The 14,863-nt window shown below is 29.8% G+C and overlaps 1 protein-coding gene across 4 annotated transcripts in view; it reads right to left on the bottom strand.

Annotated features, from left to right (window-relative positions):
* Positions 1–14,863, bottom strand: part of TENT2 (terminal nucleotidyltransferase 2) — a 55,368-nt gene that overhangs the window by 16,179 nt on the left and 24,326 nt on the right. For 3 of the 4 annotated variants that reach the window (XM_045512323.2, XM_010949251.3, XM_010949253.3), the window contains 7 exons: positions 14,489–14,603; positions 14,305–14,396; positions 12,807–12,885; positions 10,960–11,029; positions 9,392–9,468; positions 8,882–9,010; positions 3,999–4,042 (listed from right to left, as the gene is read on the bottom strand). In XM_045512323.2, the coding sequence (XP_045368279.1) occupies positions 3,999–4,042; positions 8,882–9,010; positions 9,392–9,468; positions 10,960–11,029; positions 12,807–12,885; positions 14,305–14,396; positions 14,489–14,603 (606 nt within the window). The remainder of the gene's footprint in view (positions 1–3,998; positions 4,043–8,881; positions 9,011–9,391; positions 9,469–10,959; positions 11,030–12,806; positions 12,886–14,304; positions 14,397–14,488; positions 14,604–14,863) is intronic. The other variant, XM_074360191.1, reaches the window with a different exon arrangement.

Raw genomic sequence — 14,863 nt, 5'->3', positions numbered from 1 at the left:
ATTAGACTGGCTAAGAGTACTTGGTAACTGTTCTTTAAAACGATGGATAGCTTAAATGAAAGATGACTATTTTTCATCTCTAGGCAAAAAAATTTAATATGCACAATTTTCTAACAATATGAATTGTTAAAGCCTAGAAATAATGTTGAGGAAGATCTCAAAGAAAAGGATAACTGATACACAGCATTTAAGTGGAGTTCTACCTTAACAGAGAAAGAACTAAATGATATATTGAAGTTCTACAAAGATTTCTTAATTGAAGGCAGATCCTTACCACTAATCAGTGGTACATTAAAGTGGTACACTAAACCAGTGATGTACATTAAAGACTGAAAATTAAACTGCCTTTAAAATAAACCTTACATGAGTGATACCTTTAAAGTTTTGAAATCAATGTTAAGTATTTAACATAAAATGGAAGTACTATAATAAAGAGGTTAAGAGCATGAGCTCTGGAGTCAGACATAGGTTTGAAATCTGGTCCTTCTATTAGCTATAAGAACTTAACCAAGCTCCCTAGCTTTCCAAAGGTTAAGCTCCTTTATCCATAATATAAGGAAAACAATAGTATTTTTTGTTATAAGGTTGTTATAAGGGTTAAATGATAAAATGTATGGAAAGCATAGCAGCAATAGTATTATCTATTATTAATTATTCAGTATACACCAGGCATCATTATTATTGTAACTGTACATTTATACAGTAACACAGTATAGTTACCTTCTGCAACTTTCAATGTATTATTTTGAAAACTACATAACCAATGACTCCATCATATTGTATGAATTTTAAACCTGAAAAAAAGTTGCTATGTGAAGATATGTATAATTTAATGTATTTTCAAACTATAAACACACAGAGCACTCTACATTCACAGAATTCTTCATCTCATAACTACGAAAAGGAGGGTTATTTTCTTACATCTCTGTTTGGTTAACATAAATGGCTTCTGAGAATATGAAAATACCATGAGGGAATGAAACAAATGTAAGTTGTCTTGATAAATCTACCTATCACAAATCTACATAAATTTCATGCTAGCATTAAAATAAAGACCCCTTCAGATGTTTAATCTGAGTTTATACTTAAATTTTCTTAACCTCATTTTAACTCAAAGGTAAACACTCTGTCCTCAATCATTTATGTTGTTTTCTTAGTTGATAATCAAGTAATAATAATCAACAATGCTATATACTATGATATAGTTTTCAAAATAAAGATGTTTATAATCTTTCATCCTTTCCTTTCAAAATTCAATATCACAACTGAATTGACACACCATACCAATTTTTAATAAATATTTTATAAATTTTGAGAAAACATGAAAAAGACAAAAAGAGCATAATATACTAAACAAACTTTATTCCATTACAAAATTATCTTATTTTTTTAATTCTATTTTAACTATATTAGAAAAACTCAAAATTTTAAATTTTGTTTCCTTTGTTACTTTTTTGTTACTATAGTTTTAAGTCATTCTCAAACTTATTTATACAAGCTGAAATTTCGTCATATCTGCTTTTCTTAGAGAAAGGTATATAAGGTATATAACATCTACATAGGAACAGTCAGATAATATACAAATACAATGTAGTAAGCAACACACATTAGATAAAATGATACGTTACTGACTACTACTATCATTTTGCCTTTCCTCAGGCAGCAAGCATAGTATAATGGAAAAAATACCAGTTTCTGCATTCATAATTTGGGGTCAATCAAGCTTGGATCAATCATGTAATCTTTCTAAGATTCATCTGTGAAACAAGAACACCTTACAAGTTTATTTGCTTAGGATTAAAAATATTGTACGTAAAATTTGTATGTGCTGATATAAAATAGATACTAAAAAACTAATAGTTACTACTAGTAATAAGAAACAAGTTGATTTGCTTTTCCATCAGATGGACCACTGATCAGCTTACAGGTCTCACATAAAACAAAAAATCCTGCTAAAAGGGAGTAGTAAGTCCTTATCCATGTTAAGCATCAATCTTACGGTAAAAATAATGTTTAAATATTTATGGTAATGTAACCACCCATGAAACTAAATTAAGACATTCTTAAATCTAGCAGGGCTTGCTATTAGTACTACTTTTTTTTTTTAAAGCTTTGGAGCTGGGGTTGCATTAAATCTATTTCCTGGTTACAGGTATAGAAATAAGATTAGTAAAACAGAGAGGAGAGTACAGGGTCAGAGGTAGTGCAAGTGAACAGAAATCAGGACCCTGCCATGGGAGAGAGCAAGGTGATTAAAAAATGAAACACACAGAAGTAAAAATGAGGCTCTTCAAACTAGTAATATATAATACTAAGAATCTGAGTGTCTTATAAAAGCAATACTTCTGTCCCCCAGGACAGTGCTATTAAACTGAAATTTCATCAGTATTTTATATTAGTAAAAAGAGTTCCATGTAGTGCAGGGTTTTAAGCGAAATTCTGTAGAAGCATCTTTTTAATACACAATAATGGATTTTTTTATAAGATACATTTAACTATTAGACCTTCTGTATGCTGAAAAATACATATAGCTCTTGCTACACTAAAACCTAGGCCTTGAAGAAAAATAAAGCTGGGACAATAAAATGAAATAGTAAACACCCAGTCATTATCTTTGACCTTTCAGTATGAGCTAAAGAATTAATACTTTACAGAGGAAGGAAAACATTCAACAATAAGGCCCAAAAGGTCACGTTATTTTTATTTCTATACTTTCTGATGTTTTATTTTTCATAGTGTTTAAGATAGCATAAATACTGATACTGAGTTATACTGTAAACTCATTATAATAGTTCTTCACAGCAGAAATTCATTTTTAAAAGTAAGAATATAAGATAGCCAGATTCCAAAAGGTTTTTGTATTAAATGGTCTCTTCCAATAAACAACTCACCACAAACTGGGAGGCCCTCACATTACACCAAGACTCCATTTACAGTGAATCCTCTATTATCCAGCACCTCACGTGTGCATTACAAGAGTAACTGATGTTCAAAAACAAGAACATCAGTTCTCAATCATCAAGAGTAAATCACATGTAACTGAGGTTTCACATCAAGCATATTTATTATATTTGGGTGATCCATATAAAATAAATACATTCTTCGAAAACTGATCACTCAAGGTAGAATTATTATAAGTTTATGAATTACTAGGTTAAAAATTATGTGGTTTCAGAAGGCTGGTCAAACATTCTAAACAAGTAACCTAAATATTATTTCCAAAAAAAAAACAAGAACAAGATTGACTATGGAGGAAAACAGAAATGACAGGACTATAAAACAAAGAAACAGCAAATTCTGGAAAAAAGAATACAAAAACTGGAAAAGAAACAAAAATATGCATATAGATTATGAATATGTACGTTACCTAGGTTTCTATAGGTACCCAGTTTGAGTACATACTTAACTTTTTCTAGTAGGCACACTATATTTCTTGAATGTTTCTAATTAACTTCAGACTCTTAATAGTGTACACACACAAGGATAGTGTACTAATATTACCTCTTAGTATATTATTTGATAAAATCAAATGGAAGATAAAAAGATTATCCAATTGTTCAACTTCTTAATTTTTTTCCCTGATTTCAAAGTATACACATGTTAGTCTATAAAAATTCTCAGTTACTAACTAAAGAAATGTTCTAAAACTCTATTTAAAAGTAGCATGAAAAAAACTGGTATGAGTCCAAATGGACCTTCACTAACTGAGTATATTTAATTCTTATTAGTGATAATCATGAGCATCATGCAAAAAGTTTCACCATTAACATAAATGACCAGATTGTCTGCCAATAAACAAATAAAAAATCAGTCTTTGGAAAAAGTATATGAAATATTTTTAACATTCTAGCGGTCAATGCCTCAGCCTATGTAGAAAATGTTATCATATACTTAGAAGGTTAACTAGTACTACTTTTATATTCACATTAACGCTGCATATAATAGTTCCACATATACTTGTCATAATATTATTATAATAATTTATAAGAAACACTTACTGGGTAAATTTTTTGGATGGATGGAAGGATGGGTTCAGGTAGGGCTATAAAAAGAAAAAGTTAAGCTTCCGTGATTCACGTAATTAATTTTACAAAGCAATAATTTGTCAGCTATACCCCAGGTATGAAACTACATGGGTTTATGCTAAAATTCAACAGTTTTTCTATATTTTGTGAAATCAATCTTGATCCCTAAAAATTTTAAATCAAAATATATCTAAACTCATCATTTAAGGTCTGTTAATAAATTATGTTATATTTCTATGTAAACAAATGTTCCTTATATGATTTTAGAATAATAGGTCATCAATAAATGGACATACATCATTTGGTCCAACATCAGACATACACACAAAATAAGCAAGACAAGGATTGTGCTACAGATATTGAAAGGACATTGTTAAGATGGATGTAGCTATCAAAAAAAAGTGTTTTTAAGTACAGTCCAATGGTACAGTATCATAAGAATAACAGCTCTATCATCACTGTCCCTTTATTAAATTTCTTCAAACAATAATACCAAAACTGAGATAGTTTCAGGAAATTGATCTACTGTGAAAAGAAAAACTGAAAAAGATCTTCAATCTCATTAATACATTTTAAAAAAGAAAACCTCAGCAAAGTTTAGAAATCTAAATCAGGAGATCTGTAGAAATATGCTATGAAATAAAATTTCATGCAAAAAAATCACTATCTTCATATGTTATTGTATTTTTAACTGCCATTTTTCACCCTTCAATAGCTTTACCTAAATCCAACCTCATTAAATGCATTAACAGTAATTTCACATCATTATAATGTAGATGGAATAACATGAAAGGCAAAGTGCCTAATAGTCACAATGTAAGAAATAAATGTAAAATGCAATGTCTTGAATATGGTAAGATACAAATAATACATTTTCAAGATTTCTTTAAGATTAAAGACCAAATATAGACCACACTATAAACTATGCATTTAAGAATTAGAAATACACTATGTATACAGTTGACCCTTGCACAATGCAGGAGTTGGGGGTACCAATCCCTGTGCAGTTGAAAATTTGCGTCTAACTGTATAGTTGGCTCTCCACATCTGAGGTTTCAAATCTGCGGATGCAACCAACTGCAGATTGCGTAGTAAGTACTGCAATATGTATATAATGGAAGAAATCTGCATAAAAGTAGACTTGCACAGTACCAATCTGTGTTGTTCAAGGGTCAACTGTAATTAAATAAACTCAGTAACAAAGAATCATTAATTCACTTTTAATTCCTTATTTAGCAAAAAAAATTTTAAATGACTTCTGGAATACATTAAGGAACATACAATCAACCATTATGAGCAACTTATATGGTCTTCAACTATGATTATAAATGTATAAATTTCTACCACATATACAAAGTAGGATGCATTACTTAAATTTTTCTGTATCATGCTTCATTCCCAAGTTGAAAATTAGAATAAAATAAAATTCCATGATAGTATGGAATGTTCACAGTATAAAATTAAGAATATGAGGGTAAAAAAAACTCACTCATTACTTACCAGAATCACTCTTAGGAAGTAAAGATATATATTTTTTCCCCTCAAAGGCATTCAAATGCTCAAAATTCTAGAAGTCCCTACAAATAAACTCAAGCCCCAGTCACTTAACTCTAAAAGTCTTCATATTTGTATAACATTTTTAATGGCTTTTTAATAATTTTCATTATAATACAGAAGTCAAATTGGAAACTCTTACTAGAAATTAGTTGCTAAAAACTTGAATTCTATTCACATTTAAAAACACTCCCAGTAAATTAAAATTATAATTTAAAAAAGGATTAAGAAAAGATTGCAGGAAATTAGAAAAAAATATTATCTCATTCTAGATTCATAACTAGAATGCTAGGAAAGAAAAACACTGTATAGGGTCTTTTATTAGATAAAGTGCCTTTAGAACTATGCAATTTGGGAGCTTTCAGTAGCAGGGTTATCATTCAATAAATCCCTTGCCTTATAACCTTAAAGATTTAAAACACTAGTCATTAGAGAAGCAATTAGTATACTATGGTAGTTATTTATCAACACTATCCTGATAGCAACCTCAAAGTATTTAGCAGTTTTTTCAAATGTTTACTTTATTCCAAAGCAACATACATTTCGGAAGGACCTCTCTGTAACGTCTATTTTGACTTCAAAATTTTTGACTTCAATCTGTTTTTTTTGTTTTGGACTTCAATCTTTTAAATTTCTCTTCAAAAGTAAAACAAGACAAAAGTTTATTATTGCAGGATATGATCAATAGATAATGTCTTAATATATATTTAATCTATAAGATTATATTTAATCTATAAGATTTTACTTTGCCTGTAGTTCAGATAAGAGCTGTCTGGTCAGGCCTCTACAAATTCATACACATAAACATTCCATACTGATTCATCAAAAAATTAAACTAAAAAAAAAATGCAGATCTTCCAACAACGCTAAGCAACCACTAATTTTGAAAATCCAAGAACAATTTTAAAATGCCTAAGAGATAGTTCTATACCTAGTAATATGGTAAACATTCCATGAATATTCTTTCATATTATTGTTTCTAATCAATTGACACTTTTGCCTTTATTATTATTAAGTCTTAATCTTAGATTGCTGTTAAAATCTCTTCTCAATGGAGTCTTCCCATGCTTTCATCAATCATCTTTTCAAGTATACACAGCTTGTAACTGTCTATAGAAATTCATTCTAGGAAGTTTTAATTAATCTTTTCAACCTTCTTATGTAGAGAGGACTGGTTTCCTTTCTCTGTTCATGGCAGAAAAGATATTAAAGCATTTAAAGTTAAATGAAACTTAAAAGTCATCTAATCCAATTATTAACGTCACAGATGAGAGCATTAAGGTCAGAGAAGTAGAATACCTTGGCCAAAATCACAAAAACTAGTTCACTGTGGCAGAGCTGGAACTTCTCAGCACATCTTGCAGATTCTTGTGTAACAAGAAAAGTAACTACTCATTTCAATCTCTCTAATTTCTTCTAGGGGAGAGCAGCTTAAATTTGTCAAAGTACAGAGTTACACATTAGGTCTGGGTAGCTGATATTTTTTAACAAACACCTAGAAATGGTTGGGGATAGTGCCATTAATTACAAACCACCTCAGTAATATGTAGGACCACTCTGTCAAGAATAAAGTATGTTTAACAAAATCTAAACCCAATTTTAACATGATTTCATTGCACTGGTAAAATACTAGTATTTGAATTTTTTAACTTGCTTGCAAAACTACCATGGAGCATCTGTGATTAAAGAACATTTTTCTAAAAAAAGTAATCAAATTAAAATTTCTAATAACCCAAAAGGGAGGGATAGGGTACATGTTATCAGTCTTCATGAATGTTACATGCTTTAGTCAAATCTAATGCTTAAATCACAACTAAAACTAAAAAATGAATAGACACTAGGTGGTAGCACATGAGTGTTTGTCACATTATTCTTTACATATTTTATATGTATTTTACAAAAAATATTTCTAACCTATTCAATTTTTAATAAAAGTGAACTGCAATTCACAAGAGAACAGAGTTCACTAAAAGAGCATCAAAAGTAGTATGTTTCAGACTGAACTGTAAAATTGGACAAAAATGGTTAGTGATATATAAAGTAGTATCCTAAAATAGCCAACATGATGTTTCAAATCCTTTTGGAGGGGCAAATTAATCATCAAACTAGTATATATCCAAGACTGGTCAGCAACAAAAGTACATGTATTATAATTAGCTTGAAAATTTTCAACAACAAAGGGGAAGTTTATCTAATCTCTCTGATGATTACTGATTCACAAAATTGCAGCCATTTAAATTACTTTAAGTCTTCTTACTACCTCAAAAAAATTCACCTGATCCCATTGTTCAAATAAAAATATACTTTTTTATTTAATATGTACTATAAAACATCTATGAAGTATAGTAACATATAAAGAAAACAAATCCTACTGTCCATAAATAATACCCCCCATAAGTTTTTGGCACATACCCTTTCAATATTTGCATACATATGAATATATACACAAACTGAAATATAGCTATTCTTTTTAAAATAAAATTGAAGTGATGTTGTATATGACAGCATATCATGAATATTTTCTTATATCAATAAATATCTTTAAAACATGATTCTTAGTGTCTGCATAAATTTCATATTACGATATCATAATTAATTTGACCAATCTTCTACTCTTAAAAACTTAGATTATATCTAGTTTTTTATTATTTCAACAAATACCATGAAAAATACAGCCTTATATGAATTTATGTATGCATCCCTGACTATTTACCTAAGTATAAATTCCAAGCAATGGAATCACTGAGTCGAAGGGTATAAACATAAATATTACAACATTGCTTTCTTAACTGTAGAAATAGTCACCCAGAACAGATCACACCCTAGACATTCTGGTAAATGGTCTTACATTAACATCAAGTCTTTCCACTCAATGTCCGTGCAGCTCACAGGAAAAAAAACTTTTTTTTCTTTAAATCAACAAAAAAATCAGTTAATTCCAGAAAATAAAAAACGTAATGAATGGTGCTTGAGTTTATTTTTACAGGCCTCTGAACATTCTTCTGCCCCGAGATTATGAGTTCACAATACAGTGGTAAAAGTTTTTTAAATACAAAAGTGAATATAGGAAACTGTCAAAAAATAAAAACACAATGAAACTTCTTTATAATGTTTTCCAAGGGTAACATTACTAAAATATTTGTTCAAAGCAACAAAATAGGAAATGTGGTTTTATGGGCCTTAGAAAAAACTTTTTAAAACAATGATATTTGAATAGAAGGTCAACAGGGAAGAAAGATCCCATAATGAAGTTAAAAATGCATTTCCATTTTAAGAATTGGGAAAAACTTCATAATACTTACTTTGTAAATAGTGCAAAACCATCAATACAAGACTATAGCTGCTTAAAGTACCACGACTGGCATCATTTATTTCATGGTGACTCGCCCACTTCTTAATCACCAGTACTAACGGACGAACTCGATTTTCAACTGAAAGTAAAATTAAAACTTAAAAAGGGTAAGAAGATACCACAGTTTCTTTGAAATTGCATTAGTTTTATTTTTTTATTTCCCAACTACATGCCAATAGAAAAAGCAATGCCTCCTGTTATTAAACACTGTGTTCACCATAAGTGTGTCTTACTTCTGAAGCAAACTTTAGTTACCTTTTAAAAATTACCAATTATTAAACTTCATTTTATTGACTTATAACTCTGGTAGTATATGATTTTAGTGCAGCAACATATTATACATATCAGAAAATGAGACCCAATGTACATAAACACAATTAAAGAGGTGTCAATATTTACTATACACATCTTTATAAAGGAATAAAGAATGTGATAATTTGGAAATAAACACAAAACTTACGGTATGCATAAGTTCTGAGAAGGAATGTGTTTCTTATTCCAACAACATTGTTTACATTCAAGTCGAACTCCACACAACTATTTTAAAAAAAGAAATAAACTTCAGCTCAAGTACAAATTAAAGTAACTCCCTAGTAACTAAATTCATACCCATCCATCCATCCAATGATGCAAAATAGCACAGGCCCAAAGACTTTAAAGGAGGCACTAAAGAAATAAGAATGAACATACTTTTAGCATGATTTAGTGTCTATTAAAGATATAAATCAAGATTATTGTTGAAAGATCAGTAATGTACCAGAAAGGCTCCAATTATTCCTTACCGAAGTTTTAATTTTACAATCCTTTTCAGATAAAATTATGCGACCAAACACACTTCTGGACAAGTTACCCCACTAAGTCATACATTCTCAATCAATTTTGAACTAGAGCATCATTTGCTTTAAAATAATAGGAATGAAAAGCCAAATTAAGTACATGTGAAAAAATAAAAGCTCTGTCTACATTTTATATTCCCTCCAAAAGGGTTGGTAAATTATAATATCATGCCAAATTTAGCTACTGATATCTAGGAAGAACTATTACAGTCAAACACATAACAGAAGGGATACTTCTTTGAAAGCAAAGAGATTATGCAATTCACAATTTAGAGAATACGGCAATAATGATGGGATCTATAAAGAATAGCTAAACTCAAAATAAAAAGATTACTTAATATATAAGTAACAAGCCTATGTACTATCATGTCCAACTTCTGAACAATGAATTGTTCTGTGAAAAGTACCCAAAATAAAAACTTAATCAAATCTTTTAAATGTAAAATTTGAAATTTACCACTTCAGATTTTCTTGTTATGAGGAAAGAAATTATTACCTTTCAATTATCCATGCACATTAATAAAAATGGACAGTGGTATTAAGACTTCAGATGTCAATGTATCTTTGGCTTTGGGAAGCCAAAGAGTTATATTCTTTAACTGTGTTTGTACAAATCTAACACTGAAACCAGTTTGCACTTCCTCTATATAACTCAACAAAGAAGAAAAAACACTTAGATGGGAACTAGCCTGCAATTAAAATATTCTCCAAAAATATTAATTCAGAGCTTTAAAAATATCCACAGTACTTGCTTCAAATTCTACTTCTGGAAATACTAAAAAATCTTTAATATGGCAAAGAAATTTACGCACAACATGCTTATTTGAACACAGAACGGTTAAGTGAATGACAATAAATTCACTCAATGAAATACTGTAAAGCAACTAAAAATGAAGACAGAAGATATTCAATGATAGAAGCAAGTATACATGTTATATGGTTAAGTAAAGAAGTATAATCTCAATTTTAACTTAAAAAGCTCTTATGCATTCATATTCATAAAAATTGCCTTTCCAAGCATGAAGAATTGCTCAGGCTACTTTAGAAAATCATTTCAAAGACCAAATCATTTCTAAAAACTGATGAACATAAGCTATTAGGCTACAGCCTAAATGTCTTAATTATCTACCTCAGAAGAATACCTAAAAATTATCTAAAGCAACTGAAAAAAGAGAACTCAATAATTATTTACCTGACTTTATCCCTGAACTTCACAATTGGCACTTTAGCTCGAATCAGCTGAGGTCTCTCAATGTAACCAGCTGAAGGATAAAAGATATTATGGACATCTGTAAATGCTTCTCAAATTCAGTGGTTCAATGCACATTTCTTAAAAGTAGTATTTTAGTTAGCTAAAACAATTTAAGAAAGCACCGTCTTTGAGAGAGAAAGCAAAGACAAAAGGATATTACCAAATTCTTCTAAGACTGGAGACTCCAATACCATGTAGAGGATCTTACATATTAAAGGGTTATTTTCAGAAATGTGGTCTAATATCTAATAACATCTATAAAGAAGTTCACCAGAGCATTATGAGTGAGAAATATCTAGGCCAGTAGCAGGAGGATAGCTAAATTCTGGGACAGCACATGGCAAGATATTATGGCTGCCACAGAAATCATATTTACGAAGAATCTTAAATGTGGAAATGCTGGCAACATGATACATGGGGCAGTAATACATTCAAATAAGTATGATCTCTAAGAAGAACACGTATATACATACTTTTTATTCCACTGAACTTAAAAAACAAATTTTTTTCTGAGTCAAAATACACGTTTATTGTAGAAATTTAAGTAAAATACAGAAATGTGTAAGAGAGAAACTGCAAAGTTTTCCCAAATGAACAATTTCCTACTGTTTTAACTAAAGAAAAACATAACACCACATTTTAAAACTAAAAATTCTCTGTTATGATGCTTTTTAACACCAAAATCATAAAATGTATCAAGTTTCAAATAGAATTATTTGCAGGAATTCAGTGAAGTTAGATGAAAAATAAGATTAAGAATTAAAAGTTTTGAGTTCCAAGTACAGGTTCAGACACCAACAAATTATAATCCTCAGGCAAGTTACTAAACCCACTGATTACCAGTTTCCTTAACTATTAAAAATAACAACACCCCCCCCGTGCAAAAAAAACCCCAACACTTTCATTTGAATTACATGATCTCTAAGGTCCCTTTTACTTTTAATATTTTATGACTCTAATAATAGTTATTACAAATTCACTTAAGGTACAAATTACTCCTTTATTTTACAGATGTGAAAATTCAAGTCTACAGAAATAAATTTCTTGACTTACTTCTTTCCTACAACTGATATAAGTTGTTCAAGGGCAATAACTTGCTAAGTAACTTTGTATTTTCCAGCTCAAAAGCCTGACACATAAGAATATTTGTTAAGTAAATGGACAAAATGTCTTTCCAACATCTGAAAGTGTGACTTCAAAAAAACAAAAAAGTGTGATTTCAACTGTCGACAATATTCTTGGAAATGGCTGGCTTAACATGTGGATTAAAATCTGCTTAGTCAGCTTATTCAAAGAATAAAATCTTCCAATAAAATGGCCTAAATCAGTAATTTTGCTTTCTGTTAGATTAATATACTTGGGCTTCGTGTTTTTAAAACAATGCAAAACAGATGAAATTCTCTCTTCCTCACGTGAATATCTGTAAGATTTTATCCGTACAATTCTTTTGGCTTCTCACAGATACTCTGCATTATAGCTATGTACATTCATGCTTTAGCTTCCCTCACAGTCTACAACCTTTTGAGAGAAATAACTGAAGCTTACATATCTTTGAATTCCCCACTACTTTCAGTTGGAAAGCTTGCAAATAAACTCAATAAGGAATTGTTGAATAAATGGTTAATCTTCTTAATCAAAAGTTAAAAGGAGTTTATTTGGGGAAAAGGATCCACATTATACCTAATCTAACCAGAAAACAAACGATTCTAACCAGAAAATAAAGTGAGAGACATTTTAAATAAATAGTTATGTCAATGACATATGAACATGAGGCATGTGAGACTTACAAAGTCTAGTACAGAAGTGTTTATGGACTAAGGTGAGTATATGCCGTGCTTCAGTCTTCTGATTTACCTGAAAAAAATACTGAAAAGTTAAAAATAAAGTGTTTTTTCATTATCTTTCTAAACTTAGTGTTTATTTTCTTAATGTATCTCACCTAAAAGGAAACATACAAAGTATACTTTTCTTTGGAGTTATTTTTCAATATACACTAAATTATATTATTTAAAAAGTCAACCTTTACACTTTTACATCAGTATTTCTAAATCAATTTCTGATTTTAAACTTAAAAGCACAGTTTTAAAAGAAATACTGAAACATCCATATGTCATTTCTTCCTTTAGTATAAAAAGCAATCATCTCCAAAAAAAAAAAAAAACAGAATTTTAACTTTCTGTAACCTATTTTATTTCCCTATCTAAATTGTGAGTTGCTTAAAGAAGGTTCAAATCCATGGTGTTTCAGTATAAGTTGTGATAACATGATTCAGACATATGAATAAGACTAGAGGATCAGTGGGATGTACCTAAGTATAATCTAATTGCATAAGAGAAAGTTTTAATTAAAACTCTAGTATTCTCCACTGTGTTTATTATTTCTGAGGTTTCCTTTCTTTTCTTTTTCCATTTTCCTTTATATGATTTCAAAGCCTAGAAAAATACTGAGTTTCTTTCCTAGAATAATCTCTTTCTGATTTGCAGTAACTAGAAACCAATTTTGTTAGTGGACTAATAAGAACAGTAAAAATACGTATTATCATTCAATAGAGTTCTTATATTCTTTAAGAGGTGGAATATAAGGCATAATAAAATTATGCTGAAATTAATTTAATCTTTGGTAATTCAGAGACCTCAGCATATTAAACAGCCTGCTCAGGTCAGCTTAATGAACATCAATTATTGTAGAATTAAGGACACACAAAAATATCCGTTAATAGGAAATTCAAGTAGACATAATACTAAATAACAAAATTTGGTTGCTAAATAAGAAGAAACAAAGTCAAAATATCAGAGAAAATTACTTCAAATCACAATAGGCTTATTTTAACTTCAGCGAACTCTCTTTCTGAATTCCCCAAACAAGTACTCCAAATCCTATTGTATTTTCAAGAGGGAAATAATAACGCTTAAAAATAGAATCACTTACAACTCAAATGGAAGAATATATATTAAGAAGATAAAGACATGCTCTTCCTCATTACTGCCCCTGGTAACATATCATACCCAATGACATTTCACAGAGGCAGAGTTCTTTAAAAACACATAGTGAAGCCATCTCATTTTAACAACTTTGAAATAAATTAATGCCAGAATTTGTTATGCTTATTGTGTACATGCCTTAAAAGAAAAAGAAGCATTTCCTGGCTTTCCTTGAATTACTATAAACAGAGAATCCAAAGAAGCAATTAAAACAAAACAGGTTTTTCCTCAATGACTTTTATATGAAATTTCTTAAATGACTTAACATGATAAACACACTTAGAATAAATGTTTCATTACTTACTGGTTCTTCTTTAACAACTAGGCATAAATCACCATCACTGCTCCGAGTACCAAATCCATTTAAAGAGGACCCAACTAAAAAAAGCCTGCTTTCTAGAGAAACAGAAGAGAATTATAAGGTATTATTTAAAATTTAAAAATAGGGATGCATGTACTTAAAGGGCATGCAAAACAGGGAAACATACGTGGAAATAACAGCTGAATTTCTCTCTGCAGCTCTGTTCGACAGAGTTCTTTCTTCTTTAAATCACTTACTTGCTGCTGACAGGATTCAAATAACTCCAGTATCTGCTGACTCAACTTGAATGCACCAAAAAAAAAAAAAAAAAGGTGAAAATTCTGTTCAGAAATGTAAGTTATTACTATATTGAAAAGGGTAAAATTACTGACAGTATTTCAAAAATATGTATTATCTCCTTAACACTTTCTAATATAAAACTACTGTTACTCAAGTAACAGTAATTATTTAGTAACCGAAATAATTACCAACTTCTACAAAGTAAAGTATCACTTACAAGTCACAGATAATTTATAATGAATATAATCCACGGGTCAGCAAA

The sequence above is a fragment of the Camelus bactrianus genome, chromosome 3, assembly GCF_048773025.1.
Source record: "Camelus bactrianus isolate YW-2024 breed Bactrian camel chromosome 3, ASM4877302v1, whole genome shotgun sequence".
Classification (NCBI taxonomy): Eukaryota; Metazoa; Chordata; class Mammalia; order Artiodactyla; family Camelidae; genus Camelus; species Camelus bactrianus.
Note: the sequence above shows the minus strand (reverse complement) of the source record. Positions and strands in the feature narration are given on the sequence as shown.